Source organism: Pygocentrus nattereri, chromosome 1 (genome assembly GCF_015220715.1).
Source record: "Pygocentrus nattereri isolate fPygNat1 chromosome 1, fPygNat1.pri, whole genome shotgun sequence".
Lineage (NCBI taxonomy): Eukaryota > Metazoa > Chordata > Actinopteri > Characiformes > Serrasalmidae > Pygocentrus > Pygocentrus nattereri.
In genome coordinates, this window is record NC_051211.1 from 57,055,892 (window position 1) to 57,082,545 (window position 26,654).

A 26,654-nucleotide genomic window follows, 5' to 3' on the forward strand; every position below is an offset into this window, starting at 1 on the left:
AAAACCTACAGTGAAAATGCTTGAGGCACAATTCCATATTGAGAGCTGTGGGGAAACAAAGAATGAACTGATTTAAAAGCACGGTATACATGGAGAACATGGAGATCTGGAGAACAATGGTTGATGTTTGAACTCAACAGCAAAACAAATACACCCCTCCCTTCAGTTCTCCTTTAGAAGCTCCACCCAACAAATTTAAGGAAACACGTTGCCAAGGCAAATGTGGGCTCGCAATTTTTTTTAAAGGCGTAGCCATAAAACTGCTCACAAATGTTGTACAGATAAATACCATCATAGAATGTTGGACACAGCAAGTAATGTAACTAACGTTAGCTAGGCTGTGGGTTAGCAAACTGTTGCTACAATTGCGGCTGCTAAGCTAAATAGTTGCTATCACAAACATGAGCAAGCAGGACAAAACAATACTGACCTGCTGGTTCTGTGAAACACCAAAAATAATGTTGCCCTGCTGTAAAGCAGAAACAGAGCAGCCTCCTCATACGTTTTCATGCCTTTCAACTCTATGAATTTGAAGTCAGCTTCCTTCTCGCCAGCTTCTTGTTCAAATTTTCCCATTCCACCTTAAATGGTGCAGCAGTTATATTCCAGCGCCTCAGCTTCTTTTTCAAATTTTCCTCAAACAGCACCTGTGTAATTTAAGGTGGAACAGGAAAACGTAAATAGGAAGCCAACTACAGCCTCACCAACTATCCGAGTTCTCCTCATCTAATGTAAGGGCTTGTTTCTAGACCTTTGGCTGTTTCCTGGCCGTCTCTCCTTCTTAATCCTGCGTGGAGTTCAGCATATAGCCCCTCCCCTTTCCCCTGTCCTGTACACAAGCATGAGCACCCCCTGTTGCTGATTGGCTGGAATAGTGTTGTGTCATTTGGCCTAAGATACTTTGTTTGATTTCCATTAACAGAGCTAGTAATGACTCAGTGACTTTATGATCAAAAATGTCCTATAACAGGTCAGAAATATCCTGCGAGTCTTACCACTGATCTCTTTCATTAACCAATTCCTCTCCATGTGCAGGTGTGCGACGGGTGAGGCGTGGCAGGAGATCATGCTGGCCTGCTCCCCTAACCGGCCGTGTGAGAAGGGCTCTGAAGAGGGTCCTTCCAGTGAAGACTGTGGCAGTCACTTTGCCATTATCTACTTTGTCAGTTTCTACATGCTCTGTGCCTTTCTGGTGAGCAGGTTCTTATGATTCAGAGTATTCATTAGTAAAGCTGTCAAAAAAAACCAAACATTTAAATAGAATAGAAAGTTTTATTGTCATTATACTTGCATACAACAAAATGAAGAATATTTGTTGAATCCAATGTAATGCAATGAAAACATCCATTTGACCATTTAAAGCTACCTACTGCGGCTCCTGCTGTGTTCCAGCTGAATTAGTTAATAACGATATCACAAGCGCTGGAGGGAAGGACGTTCCTCTGCTGACCATGAACAAACAAAGCTAAGATTATTTAGGCTTTCATTAGAATTTTAAATTCAATGGAAATATTTGCAAACGTACAGCTTTTTAGCTGCTTGGACATTCTGACTAACACTACTGTAGTGGGATGTGCTCATTTGAGGTGATGGGAATGATCTGCTTCAGATTGCAGATGCTTTATTGCACACCAAGCTATTAGTCTAATAATATTTATGAGGTGGTAAAGTGCTGCTTCAGTTAGAGTTACTGGTTCCCTAACCTCCGGCCCACGACTGTGTGTTCTGTCTTCACTGCATTAACATGGCTTCCCATCTCCCTTCCAACAGATTATCAACCTGTTTGTGGCTGTCATCATGGACAACTTTGACTATCTGACACGTGATTGGTCAATCCTGGGGCCACATCATCTGGATGAGTTTAAGAGGATATGGGCAGAGTACGACCCTGAGGCCAAGTCAGTCATTTTCTGCTCTCTCATAACTCGTCCACATTTTTTATCTCCATTTAAAATGACTCATACTGTGTACTGGGTACTGTGGTACTGGGTACTGTGGTACTGGGTACTGTGGTACTGTGCACCCACCTCTTCAGAGTACTTAACCACTGGAACCCAAACACGCATCTAAGGCCTGTTCCAACGGCGTGTTGCTGAGAACACAGCAAAAATGATATATTAGCAAGTGCAAACTTCTTATATATAGTCTAAAATTCCTCATTATGACATTGTAAGAATAAAATTAAAATAAATGTAAATGATACATTTAATAGTAAAAATGTTAATTAAATGTTTAAAGAATTCCACAGATTTTTTTTAATTCAGTGTGTTAGACAGAGTAACAGAGAAGTTCAGAGGGTTTAGTGTGAAACAGTTCAGATGTCTTTACAGTGGTGGTGATGGGAACCAGGCGTCGCCACGACTACAACACAGATATAGACACTTTATTTACCATCCAGAACCACCAGAGAACCTACACGAGTCTTCTGAGTTTAAATGGAATGTTGATGATGGAAAACAGTGGAAAATCTGAAAAAATAAGTAAAATAATAAATTATTTATGGCTGTTTTGCCTTAGAATGTCCTTTGTGTGTGTATCCCTCCAACATAAGTGGGTTAACATAAACTGACTAAAATACATTTAGGCCAGCATTTTATCATAAAACTACCTTAAAATTTCTCAGAGATCAGGCAAAAAAAAGGTTTTCTATAAGGACTATTTTTCCTCATAATGCCCTTGCATGTGTTCCTCCACCACGACTAATAAACGCACATTTTAGGCCAAAATCCTATCATAAACAGTGTCTCAGGGATCAGTGGCATCATATCATGATCAAATCAATCTAAAGCCATTTCATATAATAACATATAATATCCCTCAGTTTTTAGAGGCATAAAAATCTTCAGACATCTGCTTCCCACTACCAACACCGTGAACTGTCCAGAAATAAATGTTATCCTTATTTTATTATTTTTCTATGGTGTTTTATTCTGCTTGTTGATTTCAAGAACAGTATATTGAGACTGGACTTGTTTGGCAGGCTTATATTTTAATATTTCACGTCTTCAATATGTGGGTCTTCATGTGATACATGCAGAGCATCTTGAAAGCCTATTGGTGATCTCAGTGAATGCTTTTCTGGTTTGATAAACCTGTCTAAAGTTATATATGTTGATCACAGGGGGAGAATTAAGCATCTGGATGTGGTGACATTACTGAGGAGGATTCAGCCGCCTCTGGGCTTTGGCAAACTCTGTCCCCACAGAGTGGCCTGCAAGGTAAATATCAAGTCCACTTGCCTTTAGATACAAACCAAATACCTATTTATAAAGCTAGAAGCTCGTAACCAGCGCTGGACGAAGTTCACAAACCATGTACCTGAGTTAAAGTCGAGACCCCCAAGGTAAAATATTCCTCCAGTAAAAGTAGAAGTTCCTCCCTTTAGACCTCCACTTGAGTAAAAGTACTAAAGTATTTCCCTTCAAATGTACTTAAGTATAAAGTAAAAGTACTAAAAGAGTAATTCTGGCTCTGATGTCCTGTTATCATTTTTATAACCAGACTGGCTTCATGAACTCATTTCAGGTGAAAGTCCTCCAGCATCTCTCTTGGTAAACCAGTCTTTTAATAGAACGTCATTAATTAGTGACGCTGACGTCTATTAAAATGATCAGAAGCACAAAACACTGAAGGTAAACAGTTTCCATCAGGGAGAACCGAGTGGCTCTGAAATCACTTTTTACACACAAGCAAAGTTTCAGTTTCAGATTTATTTACAACTTAGTTCCAAGTTTAAGTTGAATAAAAACTGGCTTTAAACTCAGGATCACAGATGAGCTCCTTTACTATGTTGATCTGTAGGCGTCTGTTCATAAACATAAACCAGCCCAAACTCATTTACTATAAAATGAAATGGTGTTTGTAGAAATTCAGAAAAAAGCCGCGTCAGTCTCGACTGCATATGTGGACATATTTCTATATTGAGCTCTATTTACACAAAGTTAGGTTAGTTCATCATTTATGTTGAACAGACTCTCCCAAAGTTTTACGCTGCTGCGCTGACGTTGAACCGCGTGCTGCACTGGGTCGGTATGACCAACAGGTCAAAACCAGCTCTAAACAAAGTGACCGCTGGGCCCTGATTGGTGCTCTGGCTTTGCGCTTCTTTCGTTTTGACATGTTACGTTTTTATACACACAGAAACCAAAAGGAACGACAGATTTCTCAAAATGTAGGAGGAAAAAGTCGGATATTAGACTCTGAAATGTAGTGGAGTGAAAGGAAAAAGTCGCCCAGAACGGAGAAACTTCAGTACAGATACACCAAAAATACTAAAGTACAGAAACTAATTACATTTACTCAGATACTCAGTTACTCAGGTACTCAGGTACTCAGGTACTCAGTTACTCAGGTACTCTGGTACTCAGTTACTGTCCACCAGTGCTCATAACATCAACTGACTGTGCATGTGTGACTTACCCACCCCAGCGCCTGGTGTCCATGAACATGCCTCTGAACAGTGACGGCACAGTGATGTTCAACGCTACTCTGTTTGCCCTGGTGCGCACAGCCCTACGCATTAAAACTGAAGGTATAAAATGCACTAATCACACTGTGTTATACTACAGACACTCACACTCCCAGGGCATTAACTTTCCATGTGTCTGTCTGTGTGGGTGTGCACTGGTTTGTGCTGTTAGGTAACCTGGAGCAGGCAAATGAAGAACTGAGGGCAATAGTGAAGAAAATCTGGAAGAGAACCAGTATGAAGTTGCTGGACCAGGTTGTTCCCCCAGCTGGAGGTCAGTAATAGTATTTTGGAGTTGTAGTGTTTGATTTACTATTGAAAACACTGTTAAAGTTTTAAAACATACTGTTTTACATAGACCTACATACTACATAGACCAATTCATCACGAAAACTGAACTGGTTCAGAATCAGAGTAGAAAACACATTTACTTTGAACTGATCCTGGACTTTAGTCTAAAATCCTTTTGCTCTGAGTGACCAAACACCCTAATTATGTTTATTTTATTACAAGAAATGATTAAACATTTCATTTTTTCACTACCAAAGCAATCATAACACTTACCAAACTTACAGTACACACTTTGAAAAGAAGGTTCTTCAAGGGTTCTCTTTAGATCCATGAACACTCAGAGAACCATTGGCATGCTTCAAAGGTTCTTTACATGGATAAATACACTGGTCAGGCGTAACGTTCTGACCACCTCCTTGTTTCTGTGCTCACTGTCCACTTTATCAGCTCCACTGACCGTATAGCTGCTCTCTGTAGTTCTACAGTTACAGACTGTAGTCCATCAGTTTCTCTGATACTCTGTTACTTTGTTGGAGTTTTAAACACTGTGTCCACTCACTGTCCACTCTATTAGACACTCCTACCTTGTCGGTCCACCTTGTAGATGTAAAGTCAGAGACGACAGCTCATCTGCTGCTGCACGGTTTGTGTTGGTCATCCTCTAGTCCTTCATCAGTGGTCACAGGACGCTGCCCACAGGACGTTGCCCACAGGACGCTGCTGGCTGGATATTTTTGGTTGGTGGACTATTCTCAGTCCAGCAGCGAAACATTTTTAAAAAGTGTTTAAAAACTCCAGCAGCACTGCTGTGTCTGATCCACTCGCACCAGCACAACACACACTAACACACACCACTACGTCAGTGTTACTGCAGTGCTGAGAATGACCCACCACCCAAACAGTACCTGCTCTGTGAGGGTCCATGGGGGTCCTGACCACTGAAGAACAGGGTAACAGAGTATCAGAGAAACAGATGGACTACAGTCTGTAACTGTAGAACTACAGAGAGCAGCTATACGGTCAGTGGAGCTGATAAGGTGGACAGTGAGTGTAGAAACGAGGAGGTGGTCAGAATGTTACGCCTGACTGGTGTATTTCTTCAGATTGATTGATGTACATTGTTCTGTATAGGATTTTTGAAAATGGTTCTATATAGCACCAAAAGGGGTTCTGCTATGTTTTACGATGTCAAGCTTGTACCAGTAGAAGAACCTTTCTACATGTGGATGTGTGTGTTATATGTGACCCAAAGTTTCAGCTCTTCACTTTCCTTTCACTTGACAACTTCCATGTTGTTTATTCATATTCATTCAGTGTATAAAAGCTTTGAGCCTTAGTGATTCGTTATGCCTCCTTTTGTCTTTTTTAGATTATCTCAGTACTGTATTCATGAGGGATCACTGACGTCAGAACTCTGAGAAAAGAGGTTAACATCAGCATTTCACTGGGAGAAGTTTTAGTGCTGAATAAGTTTCTTTAGCCTTTATTAATCTCACAACAGGAGAAATTCACCTCCGCATTTAACCCTCTGTGCAGTGAAACACCCACAATAGGGGGCAGTGAGTGCATTTGCCTAGAGCATGGGCAGCCCTATCCAGGGCACCCGGGGAGCAGTTGGGCGTTACATGTCTTGCTCAAGGACGTCTTGTTGGATCAGGGGATCAAACCGCTGACCTTCGGGTCACAAGGCTGGTTCCTTGACTGCCCCCAATAAGAATGAGAAAAACATGAGTTCTCCTTCTACACTGACAGACTCCGGAGAGAGTTCTGTGATATGGAATAGAGCTGCATAAGACAACAAGGAGATCTTACACTTTTCTTTTGGAAATATTATTCAGCTAAGATGGGCTGAGAGTCAGACACTAGAGTTGATCTGTAGGCCTGTGTAGTGAGAAAATCTCAGGGTTATTTCTCAAGAACCAAATTTCTTCAACAGGAGAAAATGGCTTAAGCCTCACACTGATTTCCAACAGGACTTAACCACATCCAGGATAAATACCTGAGATTACGAGGAGATGCTATTTAGAATATTTCCTTCCTCTGGGTTTGAACGTCATTAACAAATAAAATATTTTAACTTGATCTAATTGCGGTTTTGCTTATTTGCCTGTGTTTCTGCTGGTGTCTGTCTCTAGATGACGAGGTGACAGTAGGGAAGTTCTATGCCACATTCCTCATCCAGGAATACTTCAGGAAGTTCAAGAAGCGGAAGGAGCAGGGCCTTGTGGCTAAAGTGCCCCCAAAGTCAGCTCTCTCTCTGCAGGTGGGTCTAACATGATACACATGCTGCTGTCTCTTTCTGCACGCACACAGGATCAACAGTCTAATTAATCTGAATGTGTCCTCATTTTAGGCTGGCCTGCGTACGCTGCATGACATGGGTCCAGAGATCAGGAGGGCCATATCCGGTGACCTGACCGTGGAGGAGGAGCTGGAAAAGGCCATGAAGGAGACGGTGTGTGCCGCATCTGAGGATGATATCTTCAGGGTAAAGGTCTGATAGTTTTTTCTCTTTTCCTCTCCCTCGCTCAGCTCAGACCATCGCTTCTGCCGCTGGAGCTTCCTGACCTATGGGTGACCGCCGCATCTGCACAGCACAGTCAGATCAAGCTTCTTGTATCAGACCATTTCTTTTGTGTTTTTCAGCACGTTGAGCACTACTGGAGCTGGACTAGCTTTATCTGGGGAGGTGCTGCGATTTGAGTGACTATCGATGAGATCAGTGCAGCGTCTGTAGTTAATAAGAATTCCGAGCAGATTACTTTGTATAGTTGGCTGAACTCGGAGCTCCCTCAGTAACCGTATTTGTTTTCAAATCAACAGCACAGAGATGTAGTAATAAACCTGGGTAATAAAAACTGTGGCCCCCATTTCTTTTTTTTTTTTGCTTTTTTTTGGCAACCTGAAGATGAGGCTAACAGCTAAAATGGAGCTTGATTTGACCCAAATCCTTAATCCGCGAGTTTATAACAAGAAATCCACAACATATTTGCCAATGACTGAAGCAGAAAGAAATATCTTTTCAAAGATAGTTGCAAAGCATTTTGTTTTGTTCGGCTGCATATGGAAAGTTTCACAGCATTTCAACCAGTCATGAAAACCAGCTTAATGAAAGGACTCGGTCTATATTCCCTCCCATATGATATGATTATGCACCATCATGTTGAATTGCCATTAATCATCCCACTCTGGAATGAGATCCAAAGTCTCCTTCCTCGTCCAGTGTCACATTTTAGATTTTTTGATGACACGTTTGGGGCTGACGCATCAGTCTGCCTGAGTCTGGTTATTTCACTGCTCCAAAACACCTGCTATGGGTGGTTCTTCATTAATTTATATCTTCTAAGTTAAATGGGCACATAAACCTAGCATTCAGTGTTATTTTTGCAGTATACTTGGATTTGGAAATCATAAATTGGCTAGTGTACTAGATAACACTTTCGCCCCAGTATGGTTGCCTTTCTTATTCTCCTGAAAACGTGCATTTTGCCATTTTTGCAAAAATGTATTATATTTGTAAGCGTGTGGCCAGCACTTCAACGCAAAATGTGAACATCACACAAGATTTTTACTCTTTGAACCAGAGTAAAGGAGTCAAACTGAGGTAAAGTATCCAGAGTTAGCTAAGATACCTTAGAACAGGTGTGTTAAACTGGGTTCTTTTGGGTTACAGCTCTGCATGTCCTGCTAATGAGCTGTTTAGCTGAATCACTTGGGTTTAATGCAGCAGAACGCCTCATTAGCCTGCAGAGCTGCCACCCTCCAGGACTGGAGTCTGACACATGTGCTTTAGAACCTTAAGAACTTCAGCTTTTATCTCCTTCTCATCTGACGAGTTGTTTTTCTCACTCAAGCAGTCAATGCTGTCCATTGTAATGATGATTGGAAGTAAAATTATCACAGCTATATGGTTGTACTGAGATAATTCCTTCTGCATTTGCCAGTTAGCAAAAACAGCTTACCTTCAGAAATCTACCCCAGAACAGTTCTAGTTTTTCAGAGGTTTCTATCACCTTCAGGATTCTTCATCAGAGAGGAGCTTTTCTAGTCATTAAACTGGAAAATCTTGCTCTGGGGAATAACGCAGCACCACTGTAGGTGGTGAGGAGAGTTTGTGTATCGCTAGCCTAATGAGCACTTCTGGATATAAAATAAACCGGAAGGTTTATTGATAAAGGGATTGATAGATAAAAAAAAGACCATCAAAAACCAGTAGAGCCAAACACAGTGCGTGGAGCAGGAAAACCTTAGTCATAAACAAGCTCTAACAAACAGGTAAAGAAGCCCAAAAAACCACAAAGAGAAACAAAGCAGGTTCAAACAGGAAAACGGCTCGGAATGCAGTGACGGAACTGGGCATTCTTCTCAAAGTAGCAGTGAAGCTGACAGGCTGACGTACGCACCCTCAACATCCTTCAGTCTAATGCAGTATATCTCATTTACGTGAATGCATGTCTGCGCTTTGCTCTCATTCATGCTGATAAGCAAGAGTGACTGAATGTGTGTAGTCATTTATATTTTCTATTTAGTGCAATAACTACCAAGTAAAATTTAATTCCAGTGTTTTATTTTTAATAAAAGAGGAGCTGAATGTGGCTGTGCAGAGGACAGCTTGTTCTCCTTGTTTCTCACTGTCCATCTTATCGGCTCCACTTACTGTAGAGCTACACTTTGTAGTTCTACAGTTACAGACTGTAGTCCATCTGTTTCTCTGATACTTTGTTAGCTGTGTTAGTGTGTGTTGTGCTGGTGCGAGTAGATCAGACACAGCAGTGCTGCTGGAGATTTTAAACACTGTGTCCACTCACTGTCCACTCTATTGGACACTCCTACCTTGTCGGTCCACCTTGTAGATGTAAAGTCAGAGACGACAGCTCATCTGCTGCTGCACAGTTTGTGTTGGTCATCCTCTAGTCCTTCATCAGTGGTCACAGGACGCTGCTGGCTGGATATTTTTGGTTGGTGGACTATTCTCAGTCCAACAGCGACACTGAGGTGTTTAAAAACTCCAGCAGCACTGCTGTGTCTGATCCACTCAAACCAGCGCAACACACACTAACACACCACCACCACGTCAGTGTTACTGCAGTGCTGAGAATGACCCACCACCCAAACAGTACCTGCTCTGTGAGGGTCCATGGGGGTCCTGACCACTGAAGAACAGGGTAACAGAGTATCAGAGAAACAGATGGACTACAGTCTGTAACTGTAGAACTACAGAGTGCAGCTAAACGGTCAGTGGAGCTGATGAAGTGGACAGTGAGTGTAGAAACATGGAGGTGGTCAGAATGTTACGCCTGACCGGTGTGTGTGTTTATGTATGTGTTGGCATGCAGTGATCAAGTCTCTCCGTCTCTTCACAGCGATCAGGCGGCCTCTTCGGAAACCATGTGAACTATTACCATCAGAGTGACGGCCGCGCCTCCTTCCCACAGTCCTTCACCACTCAGCGACCGCTGCACATCAGTAAGTCAGGCAGCCCTGGAGAGGGAGAGTCACCATCGCATGAGAAACTGGTGGACTCCACCTTCACACCAAGCAGCTACTCCTCCTCAGGTTCCAACGCCAACATCAACAACGCCAACAACACCGCCATCGGACACTGTTACCCCAGCCCCTCCATCAGCACTGTGGACGGCCACACCAGACCACTGCTCACACCTGTACTACTGCCTCACTCCTCATGGTGCTTCCCTAACAAGAGGTATGGATCAGAAACGTAATAAGCTTCCATGGTGGAGTCACCACATCACCACATCACCACGTTTGAACCTCAGTTTAAAGATACGGACTGCTCTTTTGAGCCTCTTTTCCACCATGACACATGGAATTTCCTCCACATGGTTAAATAACCATGCTTGAGGCCACAGAACTGTGTGGTGGGATAACCTAATGACATTGCTCTTCACTGAGTGGTTCTCCATTTACATTGGCATTGTTCCACCTCATCCTGTGTTATTCACTCGAAAACAGTCAGTTCAGTTCAGTTCGCCAAATAAATGAAAGCAGTGCTCGATTTTCAGTCCAGCTGTCTAACAGTAGCTTTTACAGAAGAGGAGCTTGTTAGTGTTAGTGTAACAGTACAGGATTGGTTCCAACTCGAATAACACTCATTTAGAGTATATAGCCAGAATTGTTTGAGGTGTGTGTGTGTGTGTAGTTGTCAGCCTGTTCACAGCCTCATCACTGAGCCACTGTTCTGCATAGTTTTCTTTTGGCATTTTCTGGACCTGATTTGGCAGCAGGTGAAATAAGAAACTCTAACTGGTTTCACGAGTCTGCACCAGCACGGAACAGCACAATACGGCCATGGGAACCTTTTGGCTCTACAGTGGACAAGAGGCCACTGGGGCTGCTTAATTTTAGCAGCATGTTAAACTCACCCTGCCATGTGGAGGCTGAGCTTTATCCTGGCTAGCTTTCCCTTTGAGTTGTTTATACACTTCTAAATGCTACTATATTACAGACACTATACATGCAAATTTCTGTGAATTCTCTAACAACTCAGTAATTGAAAAAAGTTGTCTTTTGTTGTAAATCTCAAGAAATACAATAATGAAGGTCAGTTTTGTTTGAGAAGTTTGTGTCAGAGGATGTTTTTCAGAGGATTGTCTTTTGTCCAATACAAAGTAAAAGTCTTGTCTGCCAGGATCTCTCAAAATTGTTGCATTGGGTCATCGCAGATAGCAAGAATATATCGGTCCACTTGCTTGATAAGGTCGGCACCCTGCTGACTGTTTGCCACTGCTGGCCCCCCCTCAGACCATCTGGATCACTGTCCTGATACATGCTCTAACTAACTCAAGTCAAGTCAGTCTTTATTGTCATTTCAGCTCTAAACACAAGTACACAGTGAAATGAAACTGCAGTCCTCCAGGACCAGCACAGGAACACAAGTGTGAGACGATACAATAAACACAGTGCAGACGATACAGTGCAGTAAATAAATGCAAAGCCGGACACGGTACTGAGAGTATGTAACGTACTATGACGCATTAGCAGCTGAGCAGATAGCATAGCACATATGAGCATAGAGGTCACTGAGGCAGTAGCAAGACCAGCAGTATACAGTATTTGGTTGATACAGTCACTCTAGCAGCTAACATAAACATTGTTGATGTGAGTCTTTAGCAATTCTTAATCTCCCCAAACAGATTTTAAATGCACAGAGACTTTTTTTTGGAAAATAAACTAAAATAAATATTATAAATAACAGAGAAAATAAGACTGTATAATGATTTACAACGTATAACTAAAGAAAAGAAGGAAGGAAAAATCAATAAATCGGACTGTGAGTGGAAAATGAATGTATGAATTTTGTCAAATGCTTAATAACCGGAGAGCCGCCCAGCGAATGCTGAGCGAAACACCAGTGGACCGCCAGCTTTGCCGTCAGCAGGCCAACAGTGGCCCGCTGTCCTCTTGCTATCATGGATGCACCGGGATCAGTTCTGCTTTAAGGGAGTTTAACTAATGCGATCAATCATTTTTGGGGCACCACTGACTTATTTTCTGTTCTGTTTTCTTAAGCAGGTGTTAAAGATTGCGACATGCTGTCTTGTGACAACACCTGTTATATAAATAAACTTCGACTTGACATGCAAACCAACACAGCCTCAGCTGACATGATGCGTGTTTGTGTTTTGTCTCTTTTTGTTTCTGTTCAGCTCGGACTCGAGTGACAGCTGCCTCCCTATAATCCGTCAGGAGGAGGCGTCCAGAGATGAAACATATGACGAGATGTTCACAGAGAGAGAGTGCCACCGTGATCAGAACATGCTGTCCACTGAAATGTAAAATATATAAAAATGTTCTCTTTTTTACCTGATTTTACTGATTCTCTCATTGGTGTTTGGTGGGGTTCTCTGTGTTGGAGTGTTTGTGTCTTTTGTGTATTGTTCATTCATGTGTGGAAGAGAGAAAGGGGCACATTCTTACACATCAATACCTCTAAAAGTATTTGAGCAAGATTAATACGTTTTTTATACGTCCGACCCAAGCGGCTCGGCTGCAAACCAACGTCTAAACTATTTTTCAGATGCTACTGCTAAACCCATAGATGGGTTATTTGTCCCTGCTGAAAAAAAGGGTTGACAGGTATTCTGGGACTGATACCAGATGGAATAGTTCTAATGGTCATTTTTCAGCTGGGGTTACAGACTGAGGGGCAAGTTGTCACCAAATATGTGATAAATTGATACAATACACAACTATGCTGTTTGAACCAGAGGGAGTAAATTACAGCGTAAACACATAAGAATATATTCATAGTAAACTTACTTTGTCTCAGAAATTTATTTTTGAGTAAAACAGCAATACATTTGAAATTTTCATTTATTTACATGACAATGTTGAACATTTATGATAAATCTGTGCATAGAAAATAAAAAAATAGGATGTGGAGGATAAAGAGTTCTCTCATTGTTTACATAGTTGTAGGAAGCTTAGTTATAAGACTGCAGTAAGGCTGTACTTTAGCCTGGCTACCTCTCCCTGTGAGCTGTTTATAATAAATGCTGCTTTATTACAGATTAAAATAAGATAGGATTGAGAGCTGTGACTCACTAATCATAAAAAGTTGCTTTCATGATATAAAACTTCAAAGTGAATCTGGAGAATTATCTGTCCAACTGCCAGCAGAGGACGAAATACACAAACCCTGTCCTCGAGTTAAAGTCGAGACCCCCAAGGTAAAATATTCCTCCAGTAAAAGTAGAAGTTCCTCCCTTTAGACCTCCACTGGAGTAAAAGTACTAAAGTATTTCCCTTCAAATGTACTTAAGTATAAAGTAAAAGTACTAAAAGAGTAATTCTGGCTCTGATGTCCTGTTATCATTTTTATAACCAGACTGGCTTCATGAACTCATTTCAGGTGAAAGTCCTCCAGCGTCTCTCTTGGTAAACCAGTCTTTTAATAGAACGTCATTAATTAGTGACGCTGACGTCTATTAAAATGATCAGAAGCACAAAACACTGAAGGTAAACAGTTTCCATCAGGGAGAACCGAGTGGCTCTGAAATCACTTTTTACACACAAGCAAAGTTTCAGTTTCAGATTTATTTACAACTTAGTTCCAAGTTTAAGTTGAATAAAAACTGGCTTTAAACTCAGGATCACAGATGAGCTCCTTTACTATGTTGATCTGTAGGCGTCTGTTCATAAACATAAACCAGCCCAAACTCATTTACTATAAAATGAAATGGTGTTTGTAGAAATTCAGAAAAAAGCCGCGTCAGTCTCGACTGCATATGTGGACATATTTCTATATTGAGCTCTATTTACACAAAGTTAGGTTAGTTCATCATTTATGTTGAACAGACTCTCCCAAAGTTTTACGCTGCTGCGCTGACGTTGAACCGCGTGCTGCACTGGGTCGGTATGACCAACAGGTCAAAACCAGCTCTAAACAAAGTGACCGCTGGGCCCTGATTGGTGCTCTGGCTTTGCGCTTCTTTCGTTTTGACATGTGACGTTTTTATACACACAGAAACCAAAAGGAACCACAGATTTCTCAAAATGTAGGAGGAAAAAGTCGGATATTAGACTCTGAAATGTAGTGGAGTGAAAGGAAAAAGACGCCCAGAACGGAGAAACTTCAGTACAGATACACCAAAAATACTAAAGTACAGAAACTAATTACATTTACTCAGTTACTCAGTTACTCAGATACTCAGATACTGTCCACCACTGTCGACTGCTGTCGAAATTCAGATGACGTTGCTGTGGGAATATGAGAACATGACTAAAACACAAACTTGCACCGGTTTCACTAAATATCAGTGTTACATTAACCCTGCTTTAGTTTGTGCCCCATCTCCATTTCCAAACCTCAAAATCCAGTACAAAGCATGAATAAATCAATGTGTTCATGTCAGGTTGGCGTTACAAGATGAAGAGTGTAAGCAGCTAGCTGAGATGGAGGAAGGAGAAGTGGGTGAGGACAGAAGACCGTGGCAGTCTCCCCGACGAGCCTTTCTTTGTCCTACTGCACTGGGTAAGAATAATTAATACTCACACAAAGAAAAGCAGGACAGAAAAGAAATGCATCCATTTTATTGTTACAGTTGATTTGCCTTCAATAATTAGCATCTTTTCTCATGACAAACACAGGCAGACGATCTTCCTTTCATCTAGAATGTCTACGGAGACATACCAGAGCTGATTCTTCTCAGAAGACAACAGTACCCCTGCACTTAGTCCACCACCAGGTGGGAAAAATAGAAAAATGCATATTTACTTACTCATACGAACTAATTTATGGAGATGACCTTAAGCTACAAGCATCTGGGGGCCAGTTGCATTAACAGGGCATGGAAAGCATTCGCTAGTCAGTCAAGCCAAAGAATATTCACTGAATATTTGCACATAAGCTTTGTAGTCATTATTGGTCATTCCAGCCTTTAACGTTGCTTGCTTGAGGGTTTGGGTAGTAAGGCACTTCAGTCAACTGTGAAACAAAAAATAAAGGCAGTTAATATTAAAGTAAATCATGGTTTTGTTGTGAGAGCTCAACATTCATATTGCAGTTGATTGTAGTCTAAAAAGTTCCCAGTGTTGCTTTGACATGTTTCCGTCTTGAAGTCAAGCTGTTCCACTGTTCAAGGCCAACATGTCACGCACTACTAATTAGGGTTTGCATGACTGCAGATTTTTCAAGCCAACAGTTATATGATGGAAGTCGAGTCAACATCGACTAATCGCTGATGATGCAAAGAATAAAAACACAGGAGAAGCAAATGCTTTGCAGCAAGTGACTTCAACAACCTGTGAGGAAGACAAACTCTACATGTTAGTGGAGCGTGACGTCCCTGCATCTCAGTGCTAGCCTTCAGGGAACCAAAGAAATGCACTGCAGAAAACTCTGTCTTAGCAAATTACAACATCTTAAATGTAGTTAAAATACCTAATATTTCTCATTATACACCAGTGAGTTGCAGTCACGCGAGCTGATTGGTTGAGAAGCGTTCTAATTGCTGTTATTTCACCATAACTTCACAGGTTTTTCACAAACAATGTATCACTCCGCTGAGAATCTGTTGTTAAGCAACATCTTTGACAGCTGTAGGAGATGCTCAAGCCGCTTGAACACTGTTTTATCACATCTGACCGACAGCCGATTCGGTCCGACTGTGAAGACGAGACGACACTAAATTCCCAAACTGTCGTCGCCACTGAGCAGCTTTTCAGTCGGCAGCTGTGACAGAAGAACAGCTGAACAACCTGGAATCAGCCAGAAATGAACCCAACACCAATCGCCAAACTAATGGCTCTGAACTCTGAAGATCAGACACGTCTGGTCTTGTATCCGACTTAGACGCAACCTAGGCAGCCCATTGCTCAGCCGTCGTGGAGGTCTGGAGAGCCAGAGAAATTAGAACACCATAACTCGACGAAAATAAGACTGACTTCAAATCTTTACAGGATTATAGAGCATTATGGCCCCTTTACAACCACACGACTTTAGTGTCCTCTTCAGCAAACTAGATAACAACATTCAGTATCTGACCTGTAGCTGCATATCTGCGGGGAAACGAGAGAAAGAAGATCTCCACAGTAAAGCGTGACTTTACCAGTCAGCCCAGACCAGAGATACAGACCCTGAAATCCCCGGCTCCTCACTTGCTGCTCCCCCTAGGCCTCAGAGAGGTGCTGCATGTGTCTCAGATGGCCCTTTCTTTTCAGAGTAGGATGTCGGCCCTGTTCAGTGACAGAACACACAACACTATCTTAGGAACTGCGAGCTTAGCCAGCAGGCTAACAGATCAAATCAAATCAAATTTATTTGTGGTGCTTTTTACAACGAATGTTGTCACAAAGCAGCTTCACAGAATTCCAGAAAAGACAAAGTTTTAACAAGAATGTAAAACCCACCGGTGAGCAAGCCAGGGGCGCCAGTGGCAAGGAGAACCTCCCTCAGAACTGAGGAAGAAACCTTGGGAGGAACCAGGCTCACCAGGGGGAACCCGTCCTCCTCTGGTCAGACTACCTACAGAGTTATTATACTACTAATATTAATAGCTGTAGTATTAGTAGTAGGAATAGCTGGGAGTCTATGAGAACATCAGTGTAGGGTGGGCAGCTAGTCCAAGGCAGGTGGTGGTAGCTGGGGCGTGGGCAGCTGGTCTGAAGTGGGCAGCAGGAGGGCTCAGCAGTCAGTCGTCCTTCAGTGTCCAGCCGGATATGTGGGTGATTGTACACTTGGAAAAAAGGCAGGGAGAGGGAATTAGTTTTATTCTGTCTGTTTGTACATAAACAGGGAATGTGAACATTTCCAGAGTGTGGCTAACGACTCCGGCAGATCTGACTATGACAGCTTAACTAACAGGAGAGAACCAGAAGGACACACAGACACGGCAGCACTCTGAGACAGTCTGGCGTCCCTCCGCTCCACCGTCCACAAGCCTGAGTGACCGTGTGCGAGCAGCTGGACGACAGCACCAGCGTCTCAGTTTACTATAATTCCCTGTGTCCATGGACCCCTGGATCTGCTGCCTTTATCTAGGGGGGAACATTAGCTACCAAAAGCTAAACTGAACAAGTGAGTTTTCAGCCTAGTCTTAAAGACTGAGACTGTGTCTGAGTCCCGAACAGTTTCTGGAAGATCATTCCAGAGTTTGGGGGCTTTATAAGTCAATAAAAGGATTTTATAATCAATAAACATCTCCACAAACCATCGCATCTCAATTATTCTGAACAGAATCCAACCATTTCTCGTTTCTGTACGCAGTGAGGCCCCTGGACGCCCTAACGCTGCGCAGTGTGATGGGTTCTCCTGCTGTCCTGTTGTAATTCTCTCATTAGAACAGCAGAGTGTTTTGGACTGAATAGGTTGAATTTCATTTTGTGTCCCACACATCATTTTTTAAGAAAGTAGTAAGAAATACTTAATGGAAAAATATAAAATTTGTACTGTGATTGTAAATTAATTAAAACATTTAAGATCTTAATTAAAAACCAAAGTAAATGTTTCCTGTATTTTTGTTCAGTTTGAGGATGGTGTATAGTTGCCAGCACCGCTGACTCAGCCAGTTTTAGATCTAGATTTAGGTTCAGATTAATTCATTAGACTGGCTTAGCCTCCAAATTAAACCACCTTACTTTTTGCCACTATTTTAAAATCTTTTGTGAATTTTTTTGTTATCTTACTGGACTTCCTAAGAAAACTATACATCCATTAGAATTCGTAAAAACACATTAACAACCTAACAAAAACAGCACATAGAGATCAGATCGGTTCGGTTTAAAAGAGCTGCACTGGCTGCCTGGACCACTCAGGATAGAGTTTAAAGCTCTGCTGCTGGTCTAAATGCTCTAAATGTCCCTAAAACACCGTCTACATCACAGAGTGTCTGTCTGTTTATGTTCCGGCACGTAATTTAAGATCTGCAGATAGTTGGGCCTCATATATGGGACCTCCAGTGCAATACACTTATGTACATATACTTATTTAAAAATGATTTATCTGCCGACACACACAGTGGGGCAAAAAAGTATTTAGTCAGCCACTGATTGTGCAAGTTCTCCTACTCAGAAAGACGAGAGACGTCTGTAATTTTCATCATAGCTACACTTCAACTATGAGAGACAATATGAGAAAAAAAATCCAGGAAATCACATTGGAGGATTTTTAAAGAATTTATTTGTAAATTATGGTGGAAGATAAGTATTTGGACACCCACAAACAAGCAGGATTTCTGGCTGTCACAGACCTGTAACGTCTTCTTTAAGAAGCTCCTCTGTCTTCCACTCGTTACCTGTATTAATGGCACCTGTTTGACCTCATTATCTGTATAAAAGACACCTGTCCACAGCCTCAAACAGTCAGACTCCAAACTCAACCACGGCCAAGACCAAAGAGCTGTCGAAGGACACCAGGGAGAACATTGTAGACCTGCACCAGGCTGGGAGGAGTGACTCTACAACAGGCAAGCAGGTGGTGTGAATAAATCAACTGTGGGAGCAATTGTACGAAAATGGAAGCCATACAAGACCATTGATAATCTCCCTCGATCTGGGGTCCCACGCAAGATCTCATCCCGTGGGGTCAAAATGATCATGAGAACGGTGAGCAGAAATCCCAGAACTACATGGAGGGACCTGATGAATGACCTGCAGAGAGCTGGGACCAAAGTAACAAAGGCTACCCTCAGTAACACACGACGCTGAGAGGGACTCAGATCCTGCAGTGCCAGGCGTGCCCCCTGCTTAAGCCAGTACACGTCCAGGCCGTCTGAAGTTTGCCAGGGAGCATACGGATGATCCAGAAGAGGACCGGGAGAATGTCATGTGGTCAGATGAAACCAAAATAGAACTTTTTGGTAAAAACTCAACTCGTCGTTTTTGGAGGAAGAAGAATGCTGAGTTGCCTCCCAAGAACACCAAACCTACTGTGAAGCATGGAAGTGGAAACATCAGGCTTTGGGGCTGTTTTTCTGCAAAGGGGACAGGATGACTGATCTGTGTTAAGGGAAGAATGAACGGGGCCGTGTATCGTGAGATTTTAAGCCAAAACCTCCTTCCATCAGTGAGAGCACTGAAGATGGAACGTGGCTGGGTCTTCCAGCATGACAATGATCCCAAACACACCGCTCGGCAACGAAGGAGGGGCTCCGTAAAAAGCATTTCAAGGTCCTGGAGTGGCCTAGCCAGTCTCCAGACCTCAACCCCGCAGAAAATTTGTGGAGGGAGTTGAAAGTCCGTGTTGCCCAGCGACAGCCCCAAAACATCACTGCTCTAGAGGAGATCTGCAGGAGGAACGGGCCAAAATACCAGCTACAGTGCAAACCTGGTGAAGACCTGCAGGAAACGTTTGACCTCTGTCATTGCCAACAAAGGTTATGTTACAGAGTATTGAGTTGAACTTTTGTTATTGACTAAATAATTATTTTCCACCATAATTTACAAATAAATTCTGTAAAAATCCTCCAATGAGATTTCCTGGATTTTTTTTTCTCATATTGTCTCTCATAGTGGAAGTGTAGCTATGATGAAGATTACAGACGTCTCTCATCTTTCTCAGTAGGAGAACTTGCACAATCAGTGGCTGACTAAATACTTATTTGGCCCACTGTACTACACTACACTGCACTACACTTGTATGCATTACATTGTATTACTTGTACTACCGATCTACTCTGAGCCAAGGCAACGAAGTTTTGTTCTTATGCGCACTGTACAGTGTTAATTTGAATGACAATAAAGTCTGTCTAAGTCTAAGTCTAGTGGCCTTCAGCATACAAACGTGGAGAGGCTCATACAGCCCTTCTGCTTCTAAACTGTGGAGCTCAGTTCAGCTTTTACTAGACAGTCAAGCTCAGAGCTCACTTTTGGATGGATGGATGAAAGTGTCTCTCTTTAAATGACCATTTAATTAAACCACTACGTCTCATGGTATTTATCCTCTTATTTGATCTGCTTCATTTTCTACTGATTTTAAATAAGTACTTATGATCTCTTCTGTAACTGTTTTATCACCTGTCTGTAAAGCACTTAAAGCTGCCACCGATATGAAAAGTGCTATAAAAATGAATCTTATTATTATTATTATTGTTTGAGTGAAGGGATGCACTGGCTGACCACTGCATCAGCTGTTGTAGTTGTTTTACTTTGTAATTACCTCCGAATTACAGTCATGAGTATTCACACATGTATGATTTCAAAGTTTGCACTTACAGACATGATTAATAGTGAGGACATGAACTCGGCACTGACCATATTGGAGCGGTCATTTATTAGTCAACTTTAATGACTATAAAAAGCAGATGTCATCATCGGTCTGTCCTAATGCGTCATGAGACCAATCCCAGTTAATGCAACTGCTCAAACGGTAACGTCTGTGTTGTTTTCCTCACTAATTTTTTCCCCTCACGCGTGCCCACAGGCGCTGGCAGTTGCAGGGCTGAGCCCCTTGCTCCGAAGGAGTCATTCTCCAACTCTGTTCACTCGTCTGTGCTCCACACCTCCTGCCAGTCCCTGCACCCAAGGGCCAGGTGGGCTGTGCGATCAGCCTGTACCCTCACTGAGGCTGGAAGGAACTGGTTCCTGCGAGAAGCTCAACAGCAGTCTACCATCAGTCAACTGTGGCACGTGCCGCAGCGACAGCAATGGAAATGACACCAGGGGCTCTCGGAGAGCGCTGCGTCCCGTCTCTCTAACAGTGCCGTCTGTAACATGCAAAGAGACGGGCTTACTGTCGCACGGCAGCGCTGGCAGTCTTGTGGAAGCGGTGAGGAAAAGACACTCTCTCAGTGCCTCACTTTCTGTTTTTGGTTCATCTAATCAGTTTATCTCCAAAACACCAGCAACTGATGCAGTGAGTATTAGGCTATTTCAGGTCCATTTTTATATTATTATTAATCAATATCCATTATTGTTATTACTATTACAGGCTAAAACTCAGTGGTACATGTTTTAACTCTGTAAAATCCCAGGCTGGTTACTTGCTGAGGCTTTTTATGCAGTAATTACGTGGATTTCAGTGTAAACTGCCTGAGTTACTCTCAGGTTATGGAAGTGTCCAGATGCAAATTCCAAAAAATGTGAATAAAAACAGAAAGCAGTGATTTGCAAATCGTTTATATATACAGGTATATACACCGGTCAGGCGTAACATTCTGACCACCTCCTTGTTTCTACGCTCACTGTCCACTTTATCAGCTCCACTGACCGTATAGCTGCTCTCTGTAGTTCTACAGTTACAGACTGGAGTCCATCTGTTTCTCTGATACTCTGTTACCCTGTTCTTCAGTGGTCAGGACCCCCATGGACCCTCACAGAGCAGGTACTGTTTGGGTGGTGGGTCATTCTCAGCACTGCAGTAACACTGACGTGGTGGTGCTGTGTTAGTGTGTGTTGTGCTGGTGCAAGTGGACCAGACACAGCAGTGCTGCTGGAATTTTTAAACACTGTGTCCACTCACTGTCCACTCTATTAGACACTCCTACCTTGTCGGTCCACCTTGTGGATGTAACTGTAGAAATACAATGTGCAGCTATACAGTAAGTGGAGCTGCTAAAATGGACAATGAGCGTAGAAACAAGGAGGTGGTCAGGATGTTCTGCCTGACCGGTGTGTGTATATATGTATATATATATTGGGACAGGAGCATGTTTACCACTGTGTTACCTAACATTTCCTTTTAATACTCATTGTTTGGTAACTGAGAACTGAAGGCTGTTGTACATGTGAGTTTTTTCCCATTCCTGCTTGATATAACACTTCAGCTTTCCAACAGTCTGAAGTCTCAGTTGTTGTATATTATTCTTCATTATGTGCCACACGCTTTCAATTTGCGACAGGTCTGGACAACAGGCAGGCCAGTCCAGCACCTGCACTCTGTTATTATAAAACCACACTGTTCTTAAACAAGTACAACGTGATGTGGCAGTGTCTTGCTGAAACAGGCAGGGATGAATAAGATTTCATCTAGAAGGCAGAATCTGTTGTTCCAAAATGAACATGAGCCCCTCAGCATTAATAGTGTTTTCACAGATGTGCATGTGCAGGTTTCCCAGTAACCCCCACCCCCCCACCCCCATACCGTGACAGATACTGACGTTTGAACTTTACATCAGTAACAATCTGGATGTCCTTTACTTCTCTGGCCCAGAGAACATGACGTCCATTATTTCCATAAACAGTCTGAAGGATTAATTAATTCGACTGCAGCACTTGTTTCAACTGAGCCTCAGTCCTCATCAGTTGAGTTTTAGCCCAGAGAAGTTGGCGGTGTTTCTGCTACCGGCTTCTGCTTTGCACTTCAGACTCTTAACTTTCATTTCAGATCAGCAATTAACTGTGTTTACTGACAAGGGCTGCCCTGTGATGGACTGGCGACCTGTCCAGGGTGTATCCTGCCTTCCGCCCAATGACCGCTGGGATAGGCTCCAGCTCCCCCCGCGACCCTGAGGGAGAAATGGCTTAAAAAATGTGTGTTTGTGTGTGTGTGTGTGTGTGTGTACTGACAAGGGTTCTCCACAGTACTCCCAAGCCCACGTGGTCATTTTCATTACAGAAGCGAAATACCTAAAATCCTGGCTAATGAAGATAAAATGTGAAATATCTGGCCTTTAAACTTTTTTTTATATAAGTCAAAGTGGATTCACAAATCACTGCTTTCAGTTATTATTTGCGTTTCATCTACTGTCCCAGCTTTGTTGGATTTGAGCTTGTAGTATGGTGGTGAAGAAGTTCCCACATTCTGGAGACAGCGAGCACATTTTGAATCAAATGAACACACAATACCGAAACTGATGCTCAAACTATGTGAGTGACAACTGCCACGAACTGGTGAGTGCTGCAGTAACTGTTCTTTCAGCAGAATAGTAAACAGACGTAACTCTCTTTCTTCCTCTCCCTGCTCAGGTGTTGATATCTGAGGGGCTGGGTTGCTATGCACAGGATCCCTCCTTCATTGCAGTGGCCAAGCAGGAGCTTGCTGATGCATGTGAGATGACAATGGAGGAGATGGAGAACGCAGCAGATAATATACTTAATGCCAACGGACCTCCCAGCCCTAACGGCAACCTTCTGCCCTACATGCACTGCAGGGATGCTGGGACCCAGGAACCACTGCGGAGCAACAGCCAGGGGCTGTCCAGAGCTGGGGAAACGGAGGAGCTGCTAAGAAGTGGACTGGAGGACCACGAGAATGGGGCAGGGGGGCTGCGGGCAGCTGGGGGGAGTCAAAGGAACAGCGGGCTGATGGAGGACGAGGACATGGAGTGTGTGACCAGCTTGTAGGGATAACATCAGCACCGAGGACTTCCTCCGTCTCGCCCCACTCTTGTCCCCCGGCTCTCTGTGGGGACACTGGCGGCCTCTAGTCAGAACGGTCTCTTTCAAACCTGTATTTATTGTAGGAGTATAATGCAATTTGACTTAGCCGAAACTGATTTTGCTTTGTTTGTCTTTTCCTTTCTTTTTTTAAAAGGTGTGAATGGCTGTGAGCGAATGTGATGCGCGAGTGCGTGCGAGTGAGTCTGTGGGCGTGCGAATGCGAGAGTGACAGGGAGAGAAAGTATCTAAAGTGCCTCACAGTTCTTAGAACTTTGACTGAGAGACTGAAGTAAAGATGCAAAGACAAAAAAAGACTTTGACACAGAAAACGAAACAAAACAGACAAAAAAAGTAGAACTCTACTTCGTCACACGTCATTTCTCGTCACGTCATCGTAAAGGCGTCATCAGCAGCGAAAGGCCGCCTGTGAGGGCTCAGTGGGGACCACGCTGGTCCGCCTCCAGCCGAGAAGACGTCGCGGAGCGGAAGCGGCTTCCTGCTCCTTTTCTTGCGCGCGTTCTCCGATGTGCAGAGCAGTTCACTGGCAGGCTGTAGTCGGTATCCTCCAGCAGGCCGCGGCGTGGTTGGAAAGGGGGCGTTTGTGGGAGCGCTGGGAGGAGGAGCATACAACAGAGAGACTTTACAGTGCAGGAGCTGAAGCCTTGCGCAGCTCTCCTCTCTTCTTCCTCTGTTTTACCGACCACCAGGAGGAGGCCTGCATCCCAGCCCGCCATATACCTCGACTTGTCCATTGATTCACTTTACTACTTTGCTCCTTTTAATGATTTGGCATTGCTTTCTGATTTCTTTTGTGACTCGTTTTCATTTTGTGGGCCAGTTTGGTGTGTTTCTGAGAGCAGGAGGGGTTAATCCACAGCTCTACTGCTGTCTCTCTTGCTCAGTGGCTGTGAACGGTTCAGGCCATAGCAGTCGTGTCCACGCATGCTGTATTTGGTAACGTTCAGTATTTTCAGCATTAAAGATCAATTTTTTTCTCCTAGGCCAGCCTTTGAATTTCTGTAATGTAATTTATCCTGATTTTAAAAAGAGAGGGTACCTGCCTGTACTCTCAGCCACTCTAGCACCCCCTGTTTTTTTTCCTAAGGGGATTAAGATGTTTAATAATCCTGCCTGAGGCTAACGCATAGCATCGTGGAGTGTCTCTGCTGGGATGCACCTCTGATAATTGTATTTATTTATTTATTTCTCCCAGAGAGGACGTGTGCTCAGTTGGGGATGCTCTCTGTCGTTGCGTTCAGGTAAATCTTAAGGTAGCAGAAGTGTGCCGACGGCGCGACGGCCCGCTTAGTCAAAGGGGATCGAAGGCAGACATGCTTCCAAGGCATTTTTTTTGTTCTTTATTGCTGCTGTTGTGCTGGTTGACTTTGACTGACGGTCTGAAGAGTAAAACTACTGAAGTAGCCGGATGGCTCAAACTGCCAAAATGCTTTTATTTGACTTTTCACAGTTGAACTGTTATCACAGTTAATATAGACCACTTCAAGATCCTCTCCCGAAACCAGGGAGAATACTGCTAAACTAATCATGACATTAACGGTGCACTTTTGGGAGCGAAAGGAGAGAGGAGAAAAAAAAACGTTTATTTATTCAGGGACATCTGGGTAGCCTATCATTTAAGACACTCTTTCTAATGTAGTTTACACAGGGCTAAATATATCATCATTAAAGTCACTATTAGATTACATTATTATTATTATTATTATTGTTATTATTATTATTGTTGTTGTTGTTATTATTATTATTATGATTATTATTGTTATTGTTGCTGTTGTCTGAAATATTTTTGCTTGGTTTAGCAGTGTATGCATGCATTCATACAATCACACAGACACATACTCAGAGAGGAAGATTTAGCGAACTATTATGCAAATAAGGTGTTCTAGGTTATATTATTACGTGACCATAATGTGCGGTAAGGAGTGTGGGCTGTTCTCCCATCATGTATAGTGCCAGAATGACACGCGCTTCTGAAGAATTTTCAGTTTGATGACGTAAGAACTGATATAGCAGACTTAGTTGATTCTTTATTATTCCATGCAAAACGAATGGGGTAAAGAAATGTCACTGCTTTGCACACTTGGTATCGATACCTTATAGCTTTTGATAAGTGAGTGTTTTGTTTTGTTTTTTTTTTCCTAATTTTGTTCCCGGATTGAAACTGAGCTGAGATGTTTGTTGCAATACTGCGGGCGTCCTTCATTCCAGGCTTCTCAAATGGATTCTCTCAGTTGAACATTTAGGCTGTGTTGGAAGTAGCCTACTGTGTACTGCTCACGTACTGACTGGGCAAAAAGGTTTTGAGTAGTCTGCAGTTTGTGGCCAACAGTAATTGCTCCAGTACGCCAAAGATACTCAGATTACGTACCGGATAAATATTCTAGCCAGTGAGCTGAGTGGTGGTCATTTCAGGATGATGTAACCAGTGACGTTACCAGCTGGTTCACCCTGAACAATGTAATAGCCCTAGACTCAACATGTATGGATACATAAAATGATTTGACCAAATTTGACCAAATGCTTCTGCACTGGCTGCATCGCTGAAACCCCAACAGCCTCTCATGTGTGCTTAATAGTCGGTCACAATAGGTCATATTGCAATTATGCATGAAATTATATGACTGACCTTCTAGTAAACAGGAAAACCACACAGGTTTACCTCACAGACCAATCCAAAGCTGGAATTTTTGCATCATTTTTGGCTTTTGAGATGAGTAGAAAACACCCTCCACTCTGTCCTGGTACCTGTTTAAAATCAAAACCATCATAAATCAAAAGTTTGAGCAAAACTGCAAAAATTTCTTTAGACGGAAATATACCCTGGGAGGTTAGGGTTAGCGTTATTACTGGTGCAGTATACAGGTGCAGTACACAGTATATGCTGGTGCAGCATACAGTACACAGTATATGCTGGTGCAGTATACAGTACACAGTATATGCTGGTGCAGTACACAGTATATGCTGGTGCAGTATACAGTACACAGTATATGCTGGTGCAGTGTACAGTACACAGTATATGCTGGTGCAGTATACAGTACACAGTATATGCTGGTGCAGTACACAGTATATGCTGGTGCAGTATACAGTAAATGCTGGTGCA

General features: G+C 42.8%; 1 protein-coding gene across 20 annotated transcripts in view; it reads left to right on the plus strand.

Annotated features, from left to right (window-relative positions):
- The window catches only part of cacna1c (calcium channel, voltage-dependent, L type, alpha 1C subunit), a 367,076-nt gene extending 342,540 nt beyond the window's left edge, over nucleotides 1–24,536 (plus strand). For 11 of the 20 annotated variants that reach the window (XM_037537542.1, XM_037537573.1, XM_037537538.1 and 8 more), the window contains 13 exons: nucleotides 1,036–1,192; nucleotides 1,771–1,898; nucleotides 3,122–3,218; nucleotides 4,429–4,531; nucleotides 4,641–4,742; nucleotides 6,895–7,022; nucleotides 7,113–7,253; nucleotides 10,123–10,463; nucleotides 12,427–12,552; nucleotides 14,635–14,753; nucleotides 14,870–14,967; nucleotides 20,640–21,071; nucleotides 23,123–24,536. In XM_037537542.1, coding sequence (XP_037393439.1) covers nucleotides 1,036–1,192; nucleotides 1,771–1,898; nucleotides 3,122–3,218; nucleotides 4,429–4,531; nucleotides 4,641–4,742; nucleotides 6,895–7,022; nucleotides 7,113–7,253; nucleotides 10,123–10,463; nucleotides 12,427–12,552; nucleotides 14,635–14,753; nucleotides 14,870–14,967; nucleotides 20,640–21,071; nucleotides 23,123–23,500 — 2,350 coding nt within the window. In that variant the 3' untranslated portion in view covers nucleotides 23,501–24,536. The remainder of the gene's footprint in view (nucleotides 1–1,035; nucleotides 1,193–1,770; nucleotides 1,899–3,121; nucleotides 3,219–4,428; nucleotides 4,532–4,640; nucleotides 4,743–6,894; nucleotides 7,023–7,112; nucleotides 7,254–10,122; nucleotides 10,464–12,426; nucleotides 12,553–14,634; nucleotides 14,754–14,869; nucleotides 14,968–20,639; nucleotides 21,072–23,122) is intronic. The other 9 variants (XM_037537611.1, XM_037537614.1, XM_037537594.1 and 6 more) reach the window with 3 other exon arrangements.
- The last annotated feature ends 2,118 nt before the right edge of the window (nucleotides 24,537–26,654 follow it).